The sequence below is a fragment of the Salvelinus namaycush genome, chromosome 23 (genome assembly GCF_016432855.1).
Source record: "Salvelinus namaycush isolate Seneca chromosome 23, SaNama_1.0, whole genome shotgun sequence".
Taxonomy (NCBI): domain Eukaryota; kingdom Metazoa; phylum Chordata; class Actinopteri; order Salmoniformes; family Salmonidae; genus Salvelinus; species Salvelinus namaycush.
In genome coordinates, this window is record NC_052329.1 from 23,782,588 (window position 1) to 23,810,349 (window position 27,762).

The window sequence follows — 27,762 nt, forward strand, 5'->3', positions numbered from 1 at the left end:
GGTGGAGTGGGGTCCACGTCCCGCGCCAGAGCCGCCACCGCGGACAGATGCCCACCCAGACCCTCCCCTATAGGTTTAGGTTTTGCGGCCGGAGTCCACACCTTGGGGGTGGGGGGTGGGGGGGTGGGTACTGTCACGCCCTGACCATAGTTTGCTGTGTATGTTTCTATGTTTTGTTTGGTCAGGGTGTGATCTGAGTGGGCATTCTATGTTGTTTGTCTAGTTTGTCTATTTCTATGTGTTTGGCCTGATATGGTTCTCAATCAGAGGCAGGTGTTTATCGTTCTCTCTGATTGGGAGCCATATTTAGGTAGCCTGTTTTGTATTGTGGGTTGTGGGTGATTGTTCCTGTTCGTGTGTTCCTGTGTTTAGTGTTCACTATTTCGGGACTGTTGCGTCTTCGTTCGTTTATTTGTTATTTTGTTTGTTTCACGTATTCCTATTAAAATGGATACTCACCACGCTGCATCTTGGTCCGACATTTTTTACTCCTCAGACGAGGAGGACGAAGACTATCGTTACAATCCTACACATGCACAGAAGCTTCGGGAACTGTAGCTTTTGGGAAAAGGGGTCCAGAAAAATCCAATCTGTAGCTTCTGCTGTCTTTTTAAGCATGCAATAATTACATTTAAAAAGCAGACTAAAAACGATGTCAGTATTCTGATCAGCTTTGTAATTGTAAAATAGTGTCCTGGATGCTGATTGGCTGACAGCCGTGGTATACAGTATCAGACCATATACCATGGGTAAAAAAATACATTTATTTTAACTGCTCTAATTATGTTGGTAACTAGTTTATAATAGCAATAAGTTACCTCAGGGGTTTGTGGTATATGGCCAATATACCACAATATATAAACAATATATGGCCAATATACCACGGCTAATGGCTGTATCCAGGCACTCCATGTTGCTCTTGCAAAGAATAGCCCTTAGCCGTGGTATATTGGCCATATACCACACCCCCCCGGCCTTACTGCTTAATTATAAACTGGGTGGTTTGAGTCCTGAATGCTGATTGTCTGACAGCCGTGGTATATCAGACCATATAGCACGGGTATGACAAAACATTTTATTTTTACTACTCTAATTATGTTGGTAAACAATAGCAATAAGGCACCTCGTGGGTTTGTGGTATATGGCCAATATACCACACCCTATCGGGCCTTATTGCTTAATTATGTCACAGTTTTATGTTATTTCAAATACATTATTTCAACTTGGAACATAGGCTTACTGTTGCCTACAATAATCAGGGGAGGAAATTTTCAGTCAAAATATGATTTGAATGCAGTATAATTGCAGATAATTGGTGTGAGTTAATTCAACCTACCCACCCGCATCAACGATCTGCTTAATTCACTGTGTGACTGTTTGCCACACTCACCAGGAACGTTCAATACGAATCTCTTCCTAGGAATCCCATTCCGTGTTTTCCTGCGCGCCATTATTAAGCGCTATCTAGCGCATAGGAAGAATTTGGCTAAATTAAATAACAGGACATAATAAGAAATCGGCGAAAATAAGGGTACATGGGAAAAACGTTTTGCATTATTTTGAATAGTCAGAATATGAGAAGACACCTCGGATGGAGTTATTTCAGCCGCATTTCTGTGCTGCATATGAGGTGTCTTTCATTGGCGATGCTGCGTCCACTGACCGTTATATTTTAGGCTGACTGGTTGTGTAGCAGTCTACTCGTGCAATACACCACTCAGAACATCTCACAATTATTTTTCCTACACGTGGAGGATCAAAACTACACAGAGAATGCTTAAACATGGGATAGGCCTATGCGTTTTATGTGGTCAGTATTTATCTGCTACGATTTTGAAGATCCGCGGTCAGAGACAGACAGCGGCTCAGTACGCAGTCCTTCTCAATCGCGTCATAGCCCACTTCTGCTGAATGCAAAGAAAGACAGACTTGAGACTCTTTAAATATTTAAGGATATGGACTCTTCAAAACTGAAGATATGCTAGTCTTTTTGTCTAACATCTTCTATGCATGATCTTCTATCAATACATTTTAAACAGAGAAGTCACGGATGAGAGCCCATGACCAGGCTCCAAAATTACCCCGAACGAGGACGCAGCCTAAAAATTGCTCCAATGCGAAATGGTAGGTGGTTAAAGCTTATTAGTGAAATGTTGTAATTAGTCTACGTTATGTTACAAAATGAGCAATCGAAATATGTTTCAGCTTTGTTTCTCTGTCCAGCAGATAGCCTATCAATGCGCACACACAGTTCAATTTGACAATAGCAATTATCTACTGTTGATTTGCAGCACCAGCTTCTCCAGGTGGAATGTCGTCTACGGTATATATATATTTTAAAAATGCCTTCATAAACACAAATCTACATTGAACCTTATTGCGCATCGCAAAGAGGAGGACTCCTGAATTTGTCCTGAATTATTCCAAAAACACTTCTATTTGGATCCCGGACATCAACAACTTTAATGGCTTTTGTGTTCAGACGATGGAGAGTGTTATTGGTGCTGAACGTGATTGCGGTTGCGGGGTTCATGACACTTTGGACCAAGTGCACCCACAACCGAGTGACAAAAACCATCGGTCAGGACGATGTGAAAAGACAATCACGCTCTAACGGCACGACTCAAGGTTTGAGCATCAGTCATGAAGTATTACTAAAGAGACTCGGGTCATTGGAGGACGTGGTCTACAGACAGCTTAATGGTAGGCTATAACTCTAGCACTCTAGCCTACCCACCTAAAAACAATGACTATGGCTCATTGGTTATTTTTTATTTGCTGTAACTCAAAATCTACCATGATTGCTGTTATTTACATAGTCTGAGGCTTAGGATCCATCCAAAATGGCACTCTATAATTAGTGTACTACTACTTTTGACCAGGGCCCACAGGGTAGTGCACTATATAGGGAATAGGGTGCCATTTGGGACATAAGTTTAGTATACAGCTACCTCATTTGTTAAAAGTCAATGATTTTCAAAACAACTAAGCAAACGTGTTATAGCATAGTGACCTTTTCTTGACTGTGTGAACTACAGGTCTGTCCAAGTCCCTGGGGCTAATTGAGGGTTTCGGGGGGCGAGGTAAAGGGGGACTCCCCGCCACCCTAGCCCCAAAAGAAGAGGACGACGCGAAAGTACTGAGGGAGAAGTATGGATACAACGCTTACCTCAGCCAAAAGATATCACTGGATCGGTCCATACCAGACTACCGGCCCAGCAAGTAAGTTTTAGGCACCCTATAGTGCATTCTTTTTGGCCCGTAATGGCACTCTATTCCTTATATAGTACAGCATTACTTTTGACCAGGGTCGCCCTTACTGTAGCTCAGTTGACAACAGTGTTTCAGTACAATAGACCCACTACAATTTTCATGTGCTTTTATGTTTTTCCAAAGACCAATCCAAGCATTAGTGTGTGTGTGTGTGTGCACTTTATATTATTTGATACCCATATCTAGATCTCAGCCATATCTTGGGCTCATGCTCTAATCAGAACTGATAAGCATGGTAGTGTATACTTTGCTGTCTTAGTTGTTTCGCTGCTACTGGGTTGTTGCCATGGTCGGAGAGACTAATGATTAAAGCTATGTCAGCAGATGTTTTTGTTTTGGCACCACTTAGCTTTGTGGTTAAAAATACAATATTCTTAAAACCATCTATTAATATCTCTGTAGCCTAATCCCTCTTTCTTTGTTGTGCTTTTTTGTGGTCTTATTTGTTATGAAGTTGCAGTCTAATGCGCCAATTGACACGTGCACGCACTCTGGACACACGCACACACACACACACACACACACACACACACACACACACACACACACACACACACACACACACACACACACACACACACACACACACACACACACACACACACACACACACACACACACACACACACACAAAAGTAAATGTAATTGCTAAAATACAATTAAGTATCAAAAGTAAAAGTATAAATCATTTCAAATTCATTATATTAAGCAAACCAGACGGCACCATTTTCTTGTTTTTTAAATTTACCGATAGCCAGGGGCACACTCCAACACTTAGACAGAATTTACAAATGAAGCATTTGTGTTTAGTGAGTCCACTAGATCAGAGGCAGTAGGGATGACCAGGGTTGTTCTCTTGATAAGTGTGTGAATTGGACCCTTGTCCTGTCCTGCTAAGCATTCAAAATGTAATGAGTAACTTTTGAGTGTCATGGAAAATGTAGTGAATGTAGTGAAGTAAAACAAAAAGTTGTTAAAACTATAAACAGTAAAGTAAAGTACATATATATATTTTTTTAAACGTAAAACTTCTTCGGGATCGGTGTCCCGTCCACGGGACAGTTGAGCTAACGTAGGCTAATGCGATTAGCATGAGGTTGTAAGTAACAAGAACAATTCCCAGGACATAGACATAACTGATATTGGCGAAAGCTTAAATTCTTGTTAATCTGACTGCACTGTCCAATGTACAGTAGCTATTACAGTGAAAGAATGTCATGCTATTGTTTGAGTATAGTGCACAATTTTTAACATGAAAATTAGGCACATTTGGGCAGTCTTGATACAAAATTTGGACCAGAAATGCAATGGTTCATTGGATCAGTCTAAAATTTTGCACATACACTGCTGCCATTTAGTGGTCAAAATCCAAATTACACCTGGGCTGGAAATAATGCATTTTGGCCTTTCTCTTAAATTTCAAAGATGATGGTACAAAAGAAATACAAGAGAACGGTTGTTTTTTTCTTTGTATTATCTTTTACCAGATCTATTGTGTTATATTCTCCTACATTCCTTTCACAAGTGTTTCCTTTCAAATGGTACCAAGAATATGCATATCCTTGCTTCAGGGCCTGAGCTACAGGCAGTTAGATTTGGGTATGTCATTTTAGGCGAAATTTGAAAAAAAGGGGCGGATCCTTTTTAAGTAGTACTTTAAAGTATTTTTACCTAAGTACTTTACACACACACACACACACACACACACACACACACACACACACACACACACACACACACACACACACACACACACACACACACACACACACACACACACACACACACACACACACACACACACACACACAGTCTTGTACAGCTAACCTTGTGGGGACACACAGTTCAGTCCCATTCAAAATCACATACACACACACACCCACACCAGGGAACCACAGACTCACTTGCACTTGTCATTTAGTTTCTCTGTTTCGAGATCAAAGAGGACCATGATTCATGTTGGGTGTGATATCTCTTTGTGTGGTAACACAGTAGAATGGGAACTTGGTAACAGAACAGTACCGTCTAGCTACCTCCCAGAATGGGAGCCTTCTCTCTATTGGGTATCTCTCTCCATGCCATGCAGCAGAAAGAGCTAGGAGTTAGAGCCCTGAAATGTTGTAACATCGCCCAATCCTTTCCTTACTTACTGCGATGTACCGTATCACAATGTTTTGGGTGTATCTCAGTCGAAAGTGACTGCTGACTAGTTTACACTTGCTGACTTGCTCTCACCTGTCCAATTCTTTAAGACCAGCGCAGATGAGGGAAAGGCAATAACGCGAAGGATAGATACCTACACACTGTCGAAGAGTAAACACTCCAAAACTTATTACTGAACATTGAATGATGGACTCACTGTTTGCCTTTATCTGTTATATATAAGGATGTATTAGTGTTTGATGTAATTAGTGATGATAGCTAATGATGTGCGTGAATGATGTGTGTGTGTGTCTCTCTCTGTGTGTGCGTGTGTTTCTGCATATGTCTTTGTGTGTGAGTGTGTGTGTGGTCTCCAGGTGTAAAAAGGCCAGCTTCCCCAGGGATCTTCCAAACATCTCCCTTATCTTTATCTTTGTCAACGAGGCATTGTCAGTAATCCTCCGCTCGGTCCACTCAGCTGTCAATCACACACCGGCTCACCTCCTCAAAGAGATCATTTTGGTGGACGACTACAGCGATGATGGTGAGGAGAAATATACACGCACTCACGCACGCATGCACGCACACACAAACACACACACACACACACACACACACACATATCTCAAAGAGTGCATTTTGGTGAAGAAATGGAATGAAAACACACACACATCCAATATACACTACCGTTCAAAAGTTTGGGGTCACTTAGAAATGTCCTTGTTTTTGAAAGAAAAGCAATTTTTTTGTCCATTAAAATAACATACAATTGATCAGAAATACAGTGTAGATATTATTCATGTTGTAAATAACTATTGTAGCTGGAAATGGCAGATGTTTAATTTTTACATAGACGTACAGAGGCCTGTTATCAGCAACCATCACTCCTGTGTTCCATTGGCACGTTGTGTTAGGTAATCCAAGTTTATAATTTTAAAAGGCTAGTTGATCAGAAAACCCTTTTGCAATTATGTTAGCACAGTTGAAAAAGGTTGTCCTGATTAAAGAAGCAATAAAACTGGCCTTCTTTAGACTAATTGAGTATCTGGAGCATCAGCATTTGTGGGTTTGATTACAGGCTCAAAATGTCCAGAAACAAATAACTTTCTTTGAAACTCGTCAGCCTATTCTTGTTCTGAGAAATTAAGGCTATTCAATGCGAGAAACTGAAGATCTCGTACAACGCTGTGTACTAGTCCCTTCACAGAACAGCGCAAACTGGCTCTAACCAGAATAGAAGGAGGAGTGGGAGTCCCTGGTGCACAACTGAGCAAGAGGACAAATACATTAGAGTATCTAGTTTGAGAAACAGATGCCTCACAAGTCCTCAACTGGCAGTTTCTTTAAATAGTACCCGCAAAACACCAGTCTCAACGTCAACAGTGAAGTGGCGACTCCGGGATGCTTTTGTTTAAAAAAACAAGGACATTTCTAAGTGACCCCAAACTTTTGAACAGTAGTGTACATTGATACATATTCATATGATGTACAATTTGTTTATGCATTTAATGTAATGATATTATATTCTATGCTTTATAAAGACATCCTTGTCCAACATGCTGTTTTGCTGCACGGACAGAACAGTCAAATCAAGGCAAGAGAACATGTCTGTTTGACAAAATCCATCCAAGGAGGGGGACAGGAAGGGAGGAGAGGGACAGTTGTGAAGAAAGTAAGCAATGGGCAGAGAGAGAGGTGGTTAGAGAGAGGAAGACAGAGACAATGAAAGGTGCAAATAGAAATGAAGAGGGAGAGATGTGGGTAGAAGGAGAGAGTCAAAGGGTGGAAGAGAATTTAGTACAAAGTGAGGGGCAGAGAGGGAAAGAGAAAAAGGAGATATAGACTGGTCAATTTCCCCAACGTTCCTGGCACGGCGGGATGGCATAGGGCCAGCAATCCATCATGGAGGGGGGAAAAGAAGCTATTGCAGTGGTTGAGATGGAGAGGCATGCAAATAAATAACACACACCCTCTTACTGTCTGCATAACTCTTCTCCACTCGGCCACACATCCACTGCACACCCGCCAGCACATTTAGCAGGGTGCAATTGTGGCCTGCAATTCGGGGCATTCCTGCATGTGGGCATTCCTGCATCTGCAGGATCCCCTTTTTATACTTCTATTTGTAAATGTTTAACCTTTCTAGGACACACGTTCCGCTAGCGGAACCCCCCCCACAACATTCCGCTGAAAAGGCGGCGCGGGAAATACAAAAATATTTTTTAGAAATATGTAACTTTCACACATTAACAAGTCCAATACAGCAAATGAAAGATAAACATCTTGTTAATCTACCCATCGTGTCTGATTTCAAAAATGCTTTACAGCGAAAACACAACATATGATTATGTTAGATCACCGCCAAGTCCAAAAAACACAGCCATTTTCCCAGCCAAAGATAGGAGTCACAAAAAGCAGAAATAGAGATAAAATTAATCACTAACCTTTGATGATCTTCATCAGATGACACTCATAGGACATCATGTTACACAATACATGTATGTTTTGTTCGATAATGTGCATATTTATATCCAAAAATCTCAGTTTACATTGGCGCCATGTTCAGAAATGCCTCCAAAATATCCGGAGAAATTGCAGAGAGCCACATCAAATAACGGGAAATACTCATCACAAACTTTGATGAAAGATACGTGTTTTACATAGAATTAAAGATACACTTGTTCTTAATGCAACCGCTGTGTCAGATATTGCACACCATGCAATAATCTGAGACGGCGCTCAGACATAAAAACATTTCTCCGCCATGTTGGAGTCAACAGAAATACGAAATTACATCATAAATAATCCCTTACCTTTGATGATCTTCATCAGAATGCACTCCCAGGAATCCTAGTTCCACAATAAATGGTTGTTTTGTTCGATAATGTCCGGTATTTATGTCCAAGTAGCTACTTTTGCTAGCACGTTTAGTAAACATATCCAAACGCTCGCGCAGGTCCAGGCGAACTCAGACGAAAACTTCAAAAAGTTATATTACAGGTCGAATAAACTGGTCAAACTAAGTAGAGAATCAATCTTCAGGATGTTGTTATCATATATATCCAATAACGTTCCAACCGGAGAATTCCTTCGTGTCTGTAGAAGTAATGGAACGCAAGGCGATATCATGTGGAATGCGTGTGACCAGGAACTGGCAATCTGCCAGACCACTGACTCATTCCCCTCTCATCCGGCCCCACATCACAGTATAAGCTTCATTCAACATTCTACAGACTGTTGACATCTAGTGGAAGGCGTAGGAAATGCAAACAGATCCATATCTTACTGGGATTTAAACAGGCGATGAGTTGAATATCGACCAGCCTCAGAATTTCCACTTCCTGTTAGGAAGTTTGCCTGCCATATGAGTTCTGTTATACTCACAGACATAATTCAAACAGTTTTAGAAACTTCAGAGTGTTTTCTAACCAATAGTAATAATAATATGCATATATTAGCATCTGGGACAGAGTAGGAGGCAATTCAATTTGGGCACGCTATTCATCCAAAGTGAAATTGCTGCCCCCTATCCCTAAAAAGTTAAGCAAGGACAGGCGGGAGGCAGGGGCGCTCCAGTACAGTAGGTGGCATTAATGCACAATAACGTTGGATGCCACCCGTCGATAAACCCCACAGAAGAAGGGGCAGTGGTGACAACCGTAACTTGCTAGCCTTACACCGGTAGACAGTGTCCTTCGCCCCCACCTGTCGGGCACTGTTTTCCCGCAGTTCAGTTAACGACGGCGAGGGCAGGTGTTTGGCAGGTGGGAGCAAAGAACAATGTGTGCTAGCTTAGCCAGCTAGTCCGGTACACAGCAGGCAGGAGGCGGGGGTGACACTGTGTGCTAGCTAACTAGCAAGATAGCACACAGTGTCACTAACTCACAAGCTAGCTAGTTAGCTAGCATACAGTCCCCCCATCCTCCCACCTGCTGTTCTAGCGGTAGGCAGGGGGATACTCCGGTAGAGAGTGTCCTTTGACCCACCTCGGCACTGTTTTCTCAGCAGGCGGGAGGCTGGGGCGACACCGTGTGCTAGCTAACTAGCAAGCTAGCACACAGTGTTTCTAACAAGCTAGCTAGTTAGGGCTCCCGCCTGTTGGGCACTGTTTTCCCGCAGTTCTGTTAATGACAGTGAGGGCAGGTGTTCTGCAGGTGGGAGCAAAGGACACTGTCTGCAAGTGTCACTCCAGCTATCTAGTAAGGAGGACTCTGGGAGATGTGGGTGAAAAAACTCAGATAATACTTTTATTTCCCTTTTGACCCACATTCAAAGTGTCAAGGGCATGAAGATGTCGTGCTGGCTCATGCAGGAACCAATGGGCTGCAGTTGCACACTACTGAGCACATCCACCAGTGTGTGTTTCTGTGAGAGGAGTGGGGGTTCTGAGAGTGTGTCCAGGGGGGAAAAACTGATCAGTTGTGCGAGAGAAAAAAGATAGAGCAGAAGCCATAGCTCAGGAAACACCCAACTCCCCCTGGTGTTGTTGTGAGACTGTTAGAAAGCACTGGAGTGCTGGGGCCCATGAAAACAGATGCATCTCCTCTCTCTCTCTCTCTCTCTCTGTGTGTGCGTGCGTGCCTGTGTGCGTACATGCATGCTGATGTGTCTGCATGCATATGTTTGTCTGTGGGTATAGCTTTGCTTAGTTGTATTTGGTTGTGTCCTAGAACAACTGAAAGGGCCATTGGAGGATTATGTAAACAAGCGTTACCCAGGCCTGGTGAAAATGGTGAGGAACCAGAAGCGTGAGGGACTGATCCGTGCCCGCATCGAGGGCTGGAAGGCAGCCAGTGGTGAGGTGACTGGATTCTTCGATGCCCACGTTGAGTTCACACCCTCCTGGTGAGTGTATGTGTGCGTTTCAACTTGAACTTTGAGTTGTTGAGATCGATGGTTTAACAAACTTTGACTTAAAGGGTGGATCAGAAGGAATACTTGAATTTAGCAGTTGGTCACGCAGCAATGTGAGATTTTCCAGCTGAAGGAATTGCATACTACTACTAACCATCTAGCCATCTAGCATACTGTATCTGCATGACCATATTTGTGATGAAAGTCTAAAGAAGTGAATTTCCATAAGATTTTATGAACTGACGGTTTTAAAAGTATGCCTAGTAATCAAGTACTGTCACAGGGTTGGTATGTTCTTTATGTACATGTAACGGATGTGAAATGGCTAGCTAGTTAGCGGGTACGCGCTAGTAGCGTTTCAATCAGTTACGTCACTTGCTCTGAAACCTAGATGTAGTGTGCCCCTTGCTCTGCAAGGGCCGCGGCTTTTGTGGAGCGATGGGTAACGACGCTTCGTGGGTGACTGTTGTTGATGTGTGCAGAGGGTCCCTGGTTCGCGCCCGTGTCGGGGCGAGGGGACGGTTTAAAGTTATACTGTTACATACACACTAGAGTTGACCAGGGCCCACAGATAAACAGAAGAACTACCCACTACACAGGGAGCTGCTTCTTCATATGGAGTCGCAACCCTTTGAGTCGACTCAAAAATAAGAACTTATAAACCTAACTCAGAAGAACTAGGGGGACTGACTTTGAGGCTTAGGGAGGAAGAGGGGGAGGGAGAAGAGAGAAGGTCTTAAGAAACCTCCGACCCCATCTGTCAATCTCTTTATGTCAGGGCTGAGCCGGTTCTGACCAGAATCAAAGAGGACCACAAGAGGATCATCCTGCCCTCCATCGATAACATCAAGCATGAGACGTTTGAGCTGGAGCGCTATGAGAACTCTGGCCATGGCTACAACTGGGAGCTGTGGTGCATGTACATCAACCCCCCCAAACAGTGGTGGGATGACGGGGACACCTCCGCACCCATTAGGTAGGCTACAAACACACGGGCACGCATATGCACACAGGAACGGGCACGCGTACACACACACACGGCCACGCATATGCACACACACAGGCACACACACGGGCACGCACCTGCACGCGCACACACACAACTAAATAAACACTTGAATTTAGAGAACCCCCATTGACAAAATGAGGAAAACAGAACCCCCCTCTTTCCCCCCGCAGAACTCCTGCAATGATTGGTTGCTCCTTTGTGGTGAACCGGGAGTACTTTGGGCACCTGGGGCTGCTGGACTCTGGCATGGACGTCTACGGAGGGGAGAACATCGAACTGGGGATCAAGGTTTGTGTGGCACCCATTTTTCTGTGAAGGCTGAGCATAATTGGGTCCTGGTCAAAAGTAGTGCACTATAAAGGGAATAGGGTGCCATTTGGGATGCAATCATTCTATGTTAGGGTGGCGAGAGGCAGGGTGACTAGTGTGTGAATAGTGCATTCTGTACCCTGTATTTGTTGTGTGTCTTGTCCTATTTCAGCAAGTACGCAATTGTGGTTCTATGAGTAGAGCTAAGCATTGGGTTATGTTTGTTCATGTGTTTTTCTTCTTGCCTTCTTATTTGTGTTAGTCCTGCAGAACATTTGTTGTGTGTGAAGGTATGTGTTCTGTTCTCATAATATTTTCTCCACCAACATGCACTACCAGGTGTGGCTGTGTGGGGGCAGTATGGAGGTGCTGCCCTGCTCCAGGGTGGCTCACATCGCCAGGATGAAGAAGCCCTATCACAGCAACATAGCCTCCAGCACGCGGCGTAATGCCCTGCGCGTGGCCGAGGTCTGGATGGACCAGTTTAAGTCGCATGTCTACCTGGCTTGGAACATCCCAATGGAGGTGAGTTGCTCCTAAATTCTGATTAAAGTCAGTTTTTTAAAAGTTTTTTTGGGCATATGAAAATGTATGTTCAGATGGAACTCTAGGTCAGGGAGTCAGATGAAGTTGCCCCTAAACACTGATCTATGACCAGTTTTGAGTACATAAATTCAGATAAAACGCCTATTCCCCTACCTAGATTTTCACTAGTCTATTAAAATGTATCTATTCATTATCCTAACTACATTATACAGTATATGTACACCATACGTTTCATTGCTGATGTTACATATTTGTAATTGTGACTGTGTCTCAAATAGCACCCCATTCCCCATATAATGCACTACTTTTGACCAGAGCTCTATGAGGTTAGCCTCACGAGCCACCTGGAATTGCAGCAAACCATTATTGTAAGCTTGCGAGATCAGGATGGCTCGCGAGGCTACTTTGGAGTGCCATTTGGAACACAATCTGTAATCAACCACTCCCTGTTCCAGAACCATGGGATAGACTATGGGGACATCTCTCAGAGGGTAGCATTGAGGAAATCTCTGCAATGTAAGAACTTTGAGTGGTACCTGGACAACGTCTATCCAGAGATGAGGAGGTACAACAACACCGTCTTTTACGGGGAGGTGAGTCTGACTGATGACAGGGTCTACACAAAGTTTTACTAAACACTCATCAAACACTCATAAGATGCTTTTAGCAGCCAAGTAGCTTTCTCCATTCATAAACATTTTCCTACCTGTTCTCTCTGTCTTTTTCTCTTTCCCTCTCTCTCTCTCTCTCGCTCTCTCTCTTGCTCTTTCCCTGTAGATTCGTAGTAGCAAAGCGACCCATCTGTGTATGGACCAGGGAGAGAAGGTGAACCACACAGCCACCCTGCACCCCTGTCACGGAATGGGACCCCAGGTAACCTATTATACTAGGTATATGTCCCAAATGGCACTTTATTCCCTACTTAGTTCACTACTTTTGACCAAAAGTAGTGAACTATAGGAAATAGGGTGCTATTTGGGACACATTCTAGGTTCACCGGAGATGCACTGTGCCTGCAAGCTGTGAGAGCAAAATCAGCAGGGAAACTTTTTTATACCAGAATGCATTTTTTTTTATACCAGAATGTGTTTTTATACCAAATTACATGATGTGGTTCATACACAAACATAGACAAAACGTCAGCAAACTACCAGAATGTAGCCCTTTGCCCCTGTGACATACAAATGTAGCAGATATCATGACTGGTTCTACAGTCAAAACAGTATCAAAATCATATTATGTTAATGCTTTAGAGTTTTTTTAAGATCCACTTTGAATGAGAGCAGATATGATATGATATCATATAACAAATCATTTCAATTAATTTCAAAGAATAGAAACAGAAACAACTTGCTCTACAGGAAACACAATACAACAGACTTTTTAAAAAAATGTCTGAAAAGATTGTGTTAGCATTTGGGAAATACAAATATTTGATAACTTTTTACCATTTAGCCATGTACTACTGTAACTTGTCTCTGTGTCTTCCTCCCAGTTGAGGAGGACACACCTAGTTGTTGTTGATAGCCCTTTACCATCCACCACTTACTTAATTTTGTCTCCCTGTGCCTCTCTCCTACCAGTTGGAACACCAAAGAGGGTCAGGTCTTTCTGGGTGCTCTGGCCAGTACAGGGGAGAACACATATAGTTGTTGATAGCCCTTGACCAGCCATTCACAGTAGTGTCTCCCTGTTCCTTTAGTTGGGTCGGTACACCAAGGAGGGACAGTTTTTCCTCGGTGCTCTGGGCAGTACAGGGGAGGAAACACGCTGTCTGATGGACGACCAGGTCTCCAATTTCCCTCAGCTCCTCAACTGTGACAAAGTCTCCAACACCAGGCTGACCATATGGCACTTCTCTCAGGTCAGACTCATGTTGACATAGTTTTTTATTTTTAACTATGGCTCATTCTTTCCATTTAAGTTGCTCTTATAAGGTGTTACTTACTTACCTATTTACTTACTTACTCGTCTTCGTTTCCTGTAGCGCATAGGGCCGCAACAAGCCCCTGCCATGCCAGACCTGTGTAGGCTAACCCTTGTAGTAACACTGTAACAACACCACAATGTAAGGTCCTGTGCAGGCTAACCCGGTGTAGTAACATTGTAATATAACCACATTGTAAGGTCTTGTGCAGGCTAACCCTTGTAGTAACACTGTAATAACACAACAATGTAAGGTCCTGTGCAGGCTAACCCTGTGTAGTAACACTGTAATATAACCACATTGTAAGGTCCTGTACAGGCTAACCCTGTGTAGTAACGTCACATTGTAAGGTCCTGTGCAGGCTAACCCTGTGTAGTAACACTGTAATAACACCACATTGTACGGTCCTGTGCAGGCTAACCCTGTGTAGTAACACTGTAATAACACCACATTGTAAGGTCCTGGGCAGGCTAACCCTGTGTAGAAACACTGTAATAACATCACATTGTAAGGTCCTGTGCAGGCTAACCCTGTGTAGTAACACTGTAACAACACCTCATTGTATGGTCCTGTGCAGGCTAAACCTGTGTAGTAACACTGTAATAACATCACATTGTATGGTCCTGTGCAGGCTAACCCTGTGCAATAACACTGTAATAACACCACATTGTATGGTCCTGTGCAGGCTAACCCTGTGCAGTAACACTGTAATAACACCACATTGTATGGTCCTGTGCAGGCTAACCCTGTGTAGTAACACTGTAATAACACCACATTGTATGGTCCTGTGCAGGCTAACCCTGTGCAGTAACACTGTAATAACACCACATTGTATGGTCCTGTGCAGGCTAACCCTGTGTAGTGACACTGTAATATAACCACATTGTAAGGTCCTGTGCAGGCTAACCCTGTGTAGTAACACTGTAATAACATCACATTGTATGGTCCTGTGCAGGCTAACCCTGTGTAGTAACACTGTAATAACACCACATTGTATGGTCCTGTGCAGGCTAACCCTGTGTAGTAACACTGTAATATACCCACATTGTATGGTCCTGTGCAGGCTAACCCTGTGTAGTAACACTATAATATACTGTAACCACATTGTAAGGTCCTGTGCAGGCTAACCCTGTGTAGTGACACTGTAATATGACCACATTGTAAGGTCCTGTGCAGGCTAACCCTAAGTAGTAACACTGTAATAACATCACATTGTATGGTCCTGTGCAGGCTAACCCTGTGTAGTGACACTGTAATATAACCACATTGTAAGGTCCTGTGCAGGCTAACCTTGTGTAGTAACACTGTAATAACACCACATTGTATGGTCCTGTGCAGGTTAACCCTGTGTAGTAATACTGTAATATACCCACATTGTATGGTCCTGTGCAGGCTAACCATGTGTAGTAACACTGTAATATACTGTAACCACATTGTAAGGTCCTGTGCAGGCTAACCCTGTGTAGTGACACTGTAATATAACCACATTGTAAGGTCCTGTGCAGGCTAACCCTGTGTAGTAACACTGTAATAACACCACATTGTATGGTCCTGTGCAGGCTAACCCTGTGTAGTAAAACTGTAATATACTGTAACCACATTGTAAGGTCCTGTGCAGGCTAACCCTGTGTAGTAACACTGTAATATACCCACATTGTATGGTCCTGTGCAGGCTAACCCTGTGTAGTAACACTGTAATAACACCACATTGTATGGTCCTGTGCAGGCTAACCCTGTGTAGTAACACTGTAATAACGTCATATTGTAAGGTCCTGTGCACGCTAACCCTGTGTAGTAACACTGTAATAACGTCACATTGTAAGGTCCTGTGCAGGCTAAACCTGTGTAGTAACACTATAATAACGTCACATTTTAAGGTCCTGTGCAGGCCAACCCTGTGTAGCAACACTGTAATAACGTCACATTGTACGGTCATGTACAGGCTAACCCTGTGTAGTAACGTCACATTGTAAGGTCCTGTGCAGGCTAACCCAGTGTAGTAACACTAATATAACCACATTTTAAGGTCCTGTGCAGGCCAACCCTGTGTAGTGACACTGTAATAACATCACATTGTACGGTCCTGTGCAGGCTAAACCTGTGTAGTAACACTGTAATATACTGTAACCACATTGTATGGTCCTGTGCAGGCTAACCCTGTGTAGTAACACTGTAATAACATCACATTGTAAGGTCCTGTGCAGGCTAACCCTGTGTAGTAACACTGTAATAACACCACATTGTATCGTCCTGTGCAGGCTAAACCTGTGTAGTAACACTGTAATAACACCACATTGTATGGTCCTGTGCAGGCTAACCCTGTGTAGTGACACTGTAATATAACCACATTGTAAGGTCCTGTGCAGGCTAACCCTGTGTAGTAACACTGTAATAACACCACATTGTATGGTCCTGTGCAGGCCAACCCTGTGTAGTAACACTGTAATAACATCACATTGTAAGGTCCTGTGCAGGCTAACCCTGTGCAGTAACACTGTAATAACACCACATTGTATTGTTCTGTGCAGGCTAACCCTGTGTAGGAACATTGTAATATACTGTAACCACATTGTAAGGTCCTGTGCAGGCTAACCCTGTGTAGTGACACTGTAATATAACCACAATGTATGGTCCTGTGCAGGCCAACCCTGTGTAGTAACACTGTAATAACATCACCCTGTATGGTCCTGTGCAAGCTAAACCTGTGTAGTAACACTATAATAACACCACATTGTATGGTCCAGTGCAGGCTAACCCTGTGTAGTAACACTGTAATAACGTCACATTGTAAGGTCCTGTGCAGGCTAAACCTGTGTAGTAACACTATAATAACGTCACATTTTAAGGTCCTGTGCAGGCCAACCCTGTGTAGCAACACTGTAATAACGTCACATTGTACGGTCATGTACAGGCTAACCCTGTGTAGTAACGTCACATTGTAAGGTCCTGTGCAGGCTAACCCAGTGTAGTAACACTAATATAACCACATTTTAAGGTCCTGTGCAGGCCAACCCTGTGTAGTGACACTGTAATAACATCACACTGTACGGTCCTGTGCAGGCTAACCCTGTGTAGTAACACTGTAATATACTGTAACCACATTGTATGGTCCTGTGCAGGCTAACCCTGTGTAGTAACACTGTAATAACATCACATTGTAAGGTCCTGTGCAGGCTAACCCTGTGTAGTAACACTGTAATATAATGTAACCACATTGTAAGGTCCTGTGCAGGCTAACCCTGTGTAGTAACACTGTAATAACACCACATCGTATGGTCCTGTGCAGGCTAACCCTGTGTAGTAACACTGTAATATACTGTAACCACATTGTAAGGTCCTGTGCAGGCTAACCCTGTGTAGTAACACTATAATAACATCACATTTTAAGGTCCTGTGCAGGCTAACCAAGTGTAGTAACACTGTAATAACACCACATTGTATGGTCCTGTGCAGGCTAAACCTGTGTAGTAACACTGTAATAACACCACATTGTATGGTCCTGTGCAGGCTAACCCTGTGTAGTGACACTGTAATATAACCACATTGTAAGGTCCTGTGCAGGCTAACCCTGTGTAGTAACACTGTAATAACACCACATTGTATGGTCCTGTGCAGGCCAACCCTGTGTAGTAACACTGTAATAACATCACATTGTAAGGTCCTGTGCAGGCTAACCCTGTGCAGTAACACTGTAATAACACCACATTGTATTGTTCTGTGCAGGCTAACCCTGTGTAGTAACACTGTAATATACTGTAACCACATTGTAATGTCCTGTGCACGCTAACTATGTGTAGTAAAACTGTATAACATCACATTGTAAGGTCCTGTGCAGGCTAACCCTGTGTAGGAACATTGTAATATACTGTAACCACATTGTAAGGTCCTGTGCAGGCTAACCCTGTGCAGTAACACTGTAATAACACCACATTGTATGGTCCTGTGCACGCTAACCCTGTGTATTGACACTGTAATATAACCACAATGTATGGTCCTATGCAGGCCAACCCTGTGTAGTAACACTGTAATAACATCACCCTGTATGGTCCTGTGCAAGCTAACCCGGTTTAGTAACACTATAATAACACCACATTGTATGGTCCTGTGCAGGCTAAACCTGTGTAGTAACTCTGTAATAACACCACATTGTATGGTCCTGTGCAGGCTAACCCTGTGTAGTGACACTGTAATATAACCACATTGTAAGGTCCTGTGCAGGATAACCCTGTGTAGTAACACTGTAATAACACCACATTGTATGGTCCTGTGCAGGCCAACCCTGTGTAGTAACACTGTAATAACATCACATTGTAAGGTCCTGCGCAGGCTAACCCTGTGCAGTAACACTGTAATAACACCACATTGTAAGGTCCTGTGCAGGCTAACCCTGTGTAGGAACATTGTAATATACTGTAACCACATTGTAAGGTCCTGTGCAGGCTAACCCTGTGCAGTAACACTGTAATAACACCACATTGTATGGTCCTGTGCACGCTAACCTTGTGTAGTAACATTGTAATATACTGTAACCACATTGTAAGGTCCTGTGCAGGCTAACCCTGTGTAGTGACACTGTAATATAACCACAATGTATGGTCCTGTGCAGGCCAACCCTGTGTAGTAACACTGTAATAACATCACCCTGTATGGTCCTGTGCAAGCTAACCCTGTGTAGTAACACTATAATAACACCACATTGTATGGTCCTGTGCAGGCTAACCCTGTGTAGTGACACTGTAATATAACCACATTGTAAGGTCCTGTGCAGGATAACCCTGTGTAGTAACACTGTAATAACGTCACATTGTTTGGTCCTGGGCAGGCCAACCCTGTGTAGTAACACTGTAATAACATCACATTGTAAGGTCCTGTGCAGGCTAACCCTGTGCAGTAACACTGTAATAACACCACATTGTATTGTCCTGTGCAGGTTAACCCTGTGTAGTAACACTGTAATATACGGTAACCACATTGTAATGTCCTGTGCAGGCTAACCATGTGTAGTAACACTGTATAACATCACATTGTAAGGTCCTGTGCAGGCTAACCCTGTGTAGGAACATTGTAATATACTGTAACCACATTGTAAGGTCCTGTGCAGGCTAACCCTGTGCAGTAACACTGTAATAACATCACATTGTACGGTCCTGTGCAGGCTAACCCTGTGTAGTAACACTGTAATATACTGTAACCACATTGTAAGGTCCTGTGCAGGCTAACCCTGTGTAGTAACACTATAATAACACCACATTGTATGGTCCTGTGCAGGCTAACCCTGTGTAGTGACACTGTAATATAACCACATTGTAAGGTCCTGTGCAGGCTAACCCTGTGTAGTAACACTGTAATAACACCACATTGTATGGTCCTGTGCAGGCCAACCCTGTGTAGTAACACTGTAATAACACCACATTGTAAGGTCCTGTGCAGGCTAACCATGTGTAGTAACACTGTATAACATCACATTGTAAGGTCCCGTGCAGGCTAACCCTGTGTAGGAACATTGTAATATACTGTAACCACATTGTAAGGTCCTGTGCAGGCTAACCCTGTGCAGTAACACTGTAATAACACCACATTGTATGGTCCTGTGCACGCTAACCCTGTGTAGTAACATTGTAATATACTGTAACCACATTGTAAGGTCCTGTGCAGGCTAACCCTGTGTAGTGACACTGTAATATAACCACAATGTATGGTCCTGTGCAGGCTAACCCTGTGTAGTAACACTATAATAACATCACATTTTAAGGTCCTGTGCAGGCTAACCAAGTGTAGTAACACTGTAATAACACCACATTGTATGGTCCTGTTTAGGCTAAACCTGTGTAGTAACACTGTATAACATCACATTGTAAGGTCCCGTGCAGGCTAACCCTGTGTAGTAACACTGTAATATACTGTAACCACATTGTAAGGTCCTGTGCAGGCCAACCCTGTGTAGTAACACTATAATAACACCACATTGTATGGTCCTGTGCAGGCTAACCCTGTGTAGTGACACTGTAATATAACCACATTGTACGGTCCTGTGCAGGCTAACCCTGTGTAGTAACGCTGTAATAACACCACATTGTATGGTCCTGTGCAGGCCAACCCTGTGTAGTAACACTGTAATAACACCAAATTGTAAGGTCCTGTGCAGGCTAACCATGTGTAGTAACACTGTATAACATCACATTGTAAGGTCCTGTGCAGGCTAACCCTGTGTAGGAACATTGTAATATACTGTAACCACATTGTAAGGTCCTGTGCAGGCTAACCCTGTGTAGTAACACTGTAATAACATCACATTGTAAGGTCCTGTGCAGGCTAACCCTGTGCAGTAACACTGTAATAACACCACATTGTATTGTCCTGTGCAGGCTAACCCTGTGTAGTAACACTGTAATATACTGTAACCACATTGTAATGTCCTGTGCAGGCTAACCATGTGTAGTAACACTGTATAACATCACATTGTAAGGTCCTGTGCAGGCTAACCCTGTGTAGGAACATTGTAATATACTGTAACCACATTGTAAGGTCCTGTGCAGGCTAACCCTGTGTAGTGACACTGTAATATAACCACAATGTATGGTCCTGTGCAGGCCAACCCTGTGTAGTAACACTGTAATAACATCACCCTGTATGGTCCTGTGCAAGCTAACCCTGTGTAGTAACACTATAATAACACCACATTGTATGGTCCTGTGCAGGCTAAACCTGTGTAGTAACTCTGTAATAACACCACATCGTATGGTCCTGTGCAGGCTAACCCTGTGTAGTAACACTGTAATATACTGTAACCACATTGTAAGGTCCTGTGCAGGCCAACCCTGTGTAGTAACACTATAATATAACCACATTGTAAGGTCCTGTGCAGGCTAACCCTGTGTAGTAACGCTGTAATAACCACATTGTATGGTCCTGTGCAGGCCAACCCTGTGTAGTAACACTGTAATAACACCACATTGTAAGGTCCTGTGCAGGCTAACCATGTGTAGTAACACTGTATAACATCACATTGTAAGGTCCTGTGCAGGCTAACCCTGTGTAGGAACATTGTAATATACTGTAACCACATTGTAAGGTCCTGTGCAGGCTAACCCTGTGTAGTAACACTGTAATAACATCACATTGTAAGGTCCTGTGCAGGCTAACCCTGTGCAGTAACACTGTAATAACACCACATTGTATTGTCCTGTGCAGGCTAACCCTGTGTAGTAACACTGTAATATACTGTAACCACATTGTAATGTCCTGTGCAGGCTAACCATGTGTAGTAACACTGTATAACATCACATTGTAAGGTCCTGTGCAGGCTAACCCTGTGTAGGAACATTGTAATATACTGTAACCACATTGTAAGGTCCTGTGCAGGCTAACCCTGTGCAGTAACACTGTAATAACACCACATTGTATGGTCCTGTGCACGCTAACCCTGTGTAGTAACATTGTAATATACTGTAACCACATTGTAAGGTCCTGTGCAGGCTAACCCTGTGTAGTGACACTGTAATATAACCACAATGTATGGTCCTGTGCAGGCCAACCCTGTGTAGTAACACTGTAATAACATCACCCTGTATGGTCCTGTGCAAGCTAACCCTGTGTAGTAACACTATAATAACACCACATTGTATGGTCCTGTGCAGGCTAAACCTGTGTAGTAACTCTGTAATAACACCACATTGTATGGTCGTGTGCAGGCTAAACCTGTGTAGTAACTCTGTAATAACACCACATTGTATGGTCCTGTGCAGGCTAACCCTGTGTAGTGACACTGTAATATAACCACATTGTAAGGTCCTGTGCAGGATAACCCTGTGTAGTAACACTGTAATAACGTCACATTGTTTGGTCCTGGGCAGGCCAACCCTGTGTAGTAACACTGTAATAACATCACATTGTAAGGTCCTGTGCAGGCTAACCCTGTGCAGTAACACTGTAATAACACCACATTGTATTGTCCTGTGCAGGTTAACCCTGTGTAGTAACACTGTAATATACGGTAACCACATTGTAATGTCCTGTGCAGGCTAACCATGTGTAGTAACACTGTATAACATCACATTGTAAGGTCCTGTGCAGGCTAACCCTGTGTAGGAACATTGTAATATACTGTATGTGTAGGTGTAGTAACACTGTAATAACACCACATTGTAAGGTCCTGTGCAGGCTAACCCTGTGTAGTAACACTGTAATATACTGTAACCACATTGTAAGGTCCTGTGCAGGCTAACCCTGTGTAGTAACACTGTAATAACACCACATTGTAAGGTTCCTGTGCAGGCTAACCCTGTGTAGTAACACTGTAATATACTGTAACCACATTGTAAGGTCCTGTGCAGGCTAACCCTGTGCAGTAACACTGTAATGACATCACATTGTAAGGTCCTGTTCAGGCTAACCCTGTGTAGTAACACTGTAATAACACCACATTGTATGGTCCTGTGCAGGCTAACCCTGTGTAGTAACACTGTAATAACACCACATTGTAAGGTCCTGGGCAGGCTAACCCTGTGTAGTAACACTGTAATAACACCATATTGTAAGGTCCTGTGCAAGCTAACCCTGTGCAGTAACACTGTAATAACACCACATTGTAAGGTCCTGTGCAGGCTAACCCTGTGCAATAACACTGTAATATACTGTAACCACATTGTACGGTCCTGTTCAGGCTAACCCTGTGTAGTAACACTGTAATAACATCACATTGTAAGGTCCTGTGCAGGCTAACCCTGTGTAGTAACACTGTAATATACTGTAACCACATTGTAAGGACCCCTGCAGGCTAACCCTGTGCAGTAACACTGTATTGACATCACATTGTAAAGTCCATTTCAGGCTAACCCTGTGTAGTAACACTGTAATAACACCACATCGTATGGTCCTGTGCAGGCTAACCCTGTGTAGTAACACTGTAATATACTGTAACCACATTGTAAGGTCCTGTGCAGGCTAACCCTGTGTAGTAACACTGTAATATACTGTAACCACATTGTACGGTCCTGTGCAGGCTAACCCTGTGTAGTAACACTGTAAAAACATCACATTGTAAGGTCCTGTGCAGGCTAACCCTGTGTAGTAACACTGTAATAACACCACATCGTATGGTCCTGTGCAGGCTAACCATGTGTAGTAACACTGTAATAACACCACATTGTATGGTCCTGTGCAGGCTAACCCTGTGTATTAACACTGTAATATAACCACATTGTAAGGTCCTGTGCAGGCTAACCCTGTGTAGTAACACTGTAATAACACCACATTGTATCGTCCTGTGCAGGCCAACCCTGTGTAGTAACACTGTAATAACATCACATTGTATGGTCCTGTGCAGGCTAACCCTGTGTATTAACACTGTAATATAACCACATTGTAAGGTCCTGTGCAGGCTAACCCTGTGCAGTAACACTGTAATAACACCACATTGTATTGTCCTGTGCAGGCTAACCCTGTGTAGTAACACTGTAATATACTGTAACCACATTGTAATGTCCTGTGCAGGCTAACCATGTGTAGGAACATTGTAATATACTGTAACCACATTGTATGGTCCTGTGCACGCTAACCCTGTGTCGTAACATTGTAATATACTGTAACCACATTGTAAGGTCCTGTGCAGGCTAACCCTGTGTAGTGACACTGTAATATAACCACAATGTATGGTCCTGTGCAGGCCAACCCTGTGTAGTAACACTGTAATAACATCACATTGTAAGGTCCTGTGCAAGCTAACCCTGTGTAGTAACACTATAATAACACCACATTGTATGGTCCTGTGCAGGCTAACCCTGTGTAGTGACACTGTAATATAACCACATTGTAAGGTCCTGTGCAGGCTAACCCTGTGTAGTAACACTGTAACAACATCCCACTGTATGGTCCTGTGCAGGCTAACCCTGTGTAGTGACACTGTAATATAACCACATTGTAAGGTCCTGTGCAGGCTAACCCTGTGTAGTAACACTGTAATAACATCACATTGTAAGGTCCTGTGCAGGCTAACCCTGTGCAGTAACACTGTAATATACTGTAACCACATTGTAAGGTCCTGTGTAGGCTAACCCTGTGTAGTAACACTGTAATAACACCACATTGTATGGTCCTGTGCAGGCTAACCTTGTGTAGTAACACTGTAATATACTGTAACCACATTGTAAGGTCCTGTGCAGGCTAACCCTGTGTAGTAACACTGTAATAACACCACATTGTAAGGTCCTGTGCAGGCTAACCCTGTGTAGTAACACTGTAATATACTGTAACCACATTGTAAGGTCCTGTGCAGGCTAACCCTGTGTAGTAACACTGTAATAACACCACATTGTAAGGTCCTGTGCAGGCTAACCCTGTGTAGTAACACTGTAATATACTGTAACCACATTGTAAGGTCCTGTGCAGGCTAACCCTGTGCAGTAACACTGTAATGACATCACATTGTAAGGTCCTGTTCAGGCTAACCCTGTGTAGTAACACTGTAATAACACCACATTGTATGGTCCTGTGCAGGCTAACCCTGTGTAGTAACACTGTAATAACACCACATTGTAAGGTCCTGGGCAGGCTAACCCTGTGTAGTAACACTGTAATAACACCATATTGTAAGGTCCTGTGCAAGCTAACCCTGTGCAGTAACACTGTAATAACACCACATTGTAAGGTCCTGTGCAGGCTAACCCTGTGCAATAACACTGTAATATACTGTAACCACATTGTACGGTCCTGTTCAGGCTAACCCTGTGTAGTAACACTGTAATAACATCACATTGTAAGGTCCTGTGCAGGCTAACCCTGTGTAGTAACACTGTAATATACTGTAACCACATTGTAAGGACCCCTGCAGGCTAACCCTGTGCAGTAACACTGTATTGACATCACATTGTAAAGTCCATTTCAGGCTAACCCTGTGTAGTAACACTGTAATAACACCACATCGTATGGTCCTGTGCAGGCTAACCCTGTGTAGTAACACTGTAATATACTGTAACCACATTGTAAGGTCCTGTGCAGGCTAACCCTGTGTAGTAACACTGTAATATACTGTAACCACATTGTACGGTCCTGTGCAGGCTAACCCTGTGTAGTAACACTGTAAAAACATCACATTGTAAGGTCCTGTGCAGGCTAACCCTGTGTAGTAACACTGTAATAACACCACATCGTATGGTCCTGTGCAGGCTAACCATGTGTAGTAACACTGTAATAACACCACATTGTATGGTCCTGTGCAGGCTAACCCTGTGTATTAACACTGTAATATAACCACATTGTAAGGTCCTGTGCAGGCTAACCCTGTGTAGTAACACTGTAATAACACCACATTGTATCGTCCTGTGCAGGCCAACCCTGTGTAGTAACACTGTAATAACATCACATTGTATGGTCCTGTGCAGGCTAACCCTGTGTATTAACACTGTAATATAACCACATTGTAAGGTCCTGTGCAGGCTAACCCTGTGCAGTAACACTGTAATAACACCACATTGTATTGTCCTGTGCAGGCTAACCCTGTGTAGTAACACTGTAATATACTGTAACCACATTGTAATGTCCTGTGCAGGCTAACCATGTGTAGGAACATTGTAATATACTGTAACCACATTGTATGGTCCTGTGCACGCTAACCCTGTGTCGTAACATTGTAATATACTGTAACCACATTGTAAGGTCCTGTGCAGGCTAACCCTGTGTAGTGACACTGTAATATAACCACAATGTATGGTCCTGTGCAGGCCAACCCTGTGTAGTAACACTGTAATAACATCACATTGTAAGGTCCTGTGCAAGCTAACCCTGTGTAGTAACACTATAATAACACCACATTGTATGGTCCTGTGCAGGCTAACCCTGTGTAGTGACACTGTAATATAACCACATTGTAAGGTCCTGTGCAGGCTAACCCTGTGTAGTAACACTGTAACAACATCCCACTGTATGGTCCTGTGCAGGCTAACCCTGTGTAGTGACACTGTAATATAACCACATTGTAAGGTCCTGTGCAGGCTAACCCTGTGTAGTAACACTGTAATAACATCACATTGTAAGGTCCTGTGCAGGCTAACCCTGTGCAGTAACACTGTAATATACTGTAACCACATTGTAAGGTCCTGTGTAGGCTAACCCTGTGTAGTAACACTGTAATAACACCACATTGTATGGTCCTGTGCAGGCTAACCTTGTGTAGTAACACTGTAATATACTGTAACCACATTGTAAGGTCCTGTGCAGGCTAACCCTGTGTAGTAACACTGTAATAACACCACATTGTAAGGTCCTGTGCAGGCTAACCCTGTGTAGTAACACTGTAATATACTGTAACCACATTGTAAGGTCCTGTGCAGGCTAACCCTGTGTAGTAACACTGTAATAACACCACATTGTAAGGTCCTGTGCAGGCTAACCCTGTGTAGTAACACTGTAATATACTGTAACCACATTGTAAGGTCCTGTGCAGGCTAACCCTGTGCAGTAACACTGTAATGACATCACATTGTAAGGTCCTGTTCAGGCTAACCCTGTGTAGTAACACTGTAATAACACCACATTGTATGGTCCTGTGCAGGCTAACCCTGTGTAGTAACACTGTAATAACACCACATTGTAAGGTCCTGGGCAGGCTAACCCTGTGTAGTAACACTGTAATAACACCATATTGTAAGGTCCTGTGCAAGCTAACCCTGTGCAGTAACACTGTAATAACACCACATTGTAAGGTCCTGTGCAGGCTAACCCTGTGCAATAACACTGTAATATACTGTAACCACATTGTACGGTCCTGTTCAGGCTAACCCTGTGTAGTAACACTGTAATAACATCACATTGTAAGGTCCTGTGCAGGCTAACCCTGTGTAGTAACACTGTAATAACACCACATTGTAAGGTCCTGTGCAGGCTAACCCTGTGCAGTAACACTGTAATAACACCACATTGTAAGGTCCTGTGCAGGCTAACCCTGTGCAGTAACACTGTAATAACACCACATTGTAAGGTCCTGTGCAGGCTAACCCTGTGTAGTAACACTGTAATATACTGTAACCACATTGTAAGGACCCCTGCAGGCTAACCCTGTGCAGTAACACTGTATTGACATCACATTGTAAGGTCCTGTGCAGGCTAAACCTGTGTAGTAACACTGTAATAACACCACATTGTAAGGTCCTGTGCAGGCTAAACCTGTGTAGTAACACTGTAATAACACCACATTGTAAGGTCCTGTGCAGGCTAACCCTGTGTAGTAACACTGTAATAACACCACATTGTATGGTCCTGTGCAGGCTAACCCTGTGTAGTAACACTGTAATAACATCACATTGTACGGACCTGTGAAGCGGAAATACAAAATGCTAGAAGCTGCCTGGAGGGGACTGTTGCTGACACAGTGATCAGGGCCTGTATTCATAAAGCATCTCAGGGTAGGAGTGCTGATCTAGGATCAGATCCCACTGTCCATTCATTATAATTTAAAAGGCTAAACTGATCCTAGATCAGCACTTTTAGTCTGAGACTCTTTATGAATACTGTGAGGTCACATGAAGGTAGTAGCCTACTCAATTGAGAACATTTGATTTCCTCTGTCCTTCAGAACAACTCAATCATCAACAGAGCCACGGGTCGCTGTCTGGAGGTGATACAGGCGAACGCTTACTTCGGACACTCGCTGGTGCTTCAGACCTGCTCCGGACAGAGGTGGAACATCAAAAACACAATGAAGCAGTAG

General features: G+C 43.3%; 1 protein-coding gene across 1 annotated transcript; it reads left to right on the plus strand.

Annotated features, from left to right (window-relative positions):
- Positions 1-2,465: 2,465 nt before the first annotated feature.
- galnt17 (polypeptide N-acetylgalactosaminyltransferase 17) lies at positions 2,466-27,762 on the plus strand. Its single transcript, XM_038961772.1, has 11 exons — positions 2,466-2,703; positions 3,039-3,222; positions 5,793-5,959; positions 10,086-10,260; positions 11,048-11,245; positions 11,449-11,566; positions 11,927-12,112; positions 12,589-12,726; positions 12,911-13,006; positions 13,836-13,997; positions 27,628-27,762. The coding sequence occupies exons 1-11, from the start codon at positions 2,466-2,468 to the stop codon at positions 27,760-27,762; spliced, it is 1,797 nt and encodes a 598-aa protein (XP_038817700.1).

What these genes read in the sequence shown, in the direction of transcription:
- galnt17 (XM_038961772.1), top strand. Translation starts at nt 2,466, where the DNA reads ATGGCTTTTGTGTTCAGACGATGGAGAGTGTTATTGGTGCTGAACGTG. An exon ending in GGTCTACAGACAGCTTAATG is followed by an intron (nt 2,704 to 3,038) that starts GTAGGCTATAAC and finishes TGTGAACTACAG; the next exon opens with GTCTGTCCAAGTCCCTGGGG. An exon ending in GACACCTCCGCACCCATTAG is followed by an intron (nt 11,246 to 11,448) that starts GTAGGCTACAAA and finishes TTCCCCCCGCAG; the next exon opens with AACTCCTGCAATGATTGGTT.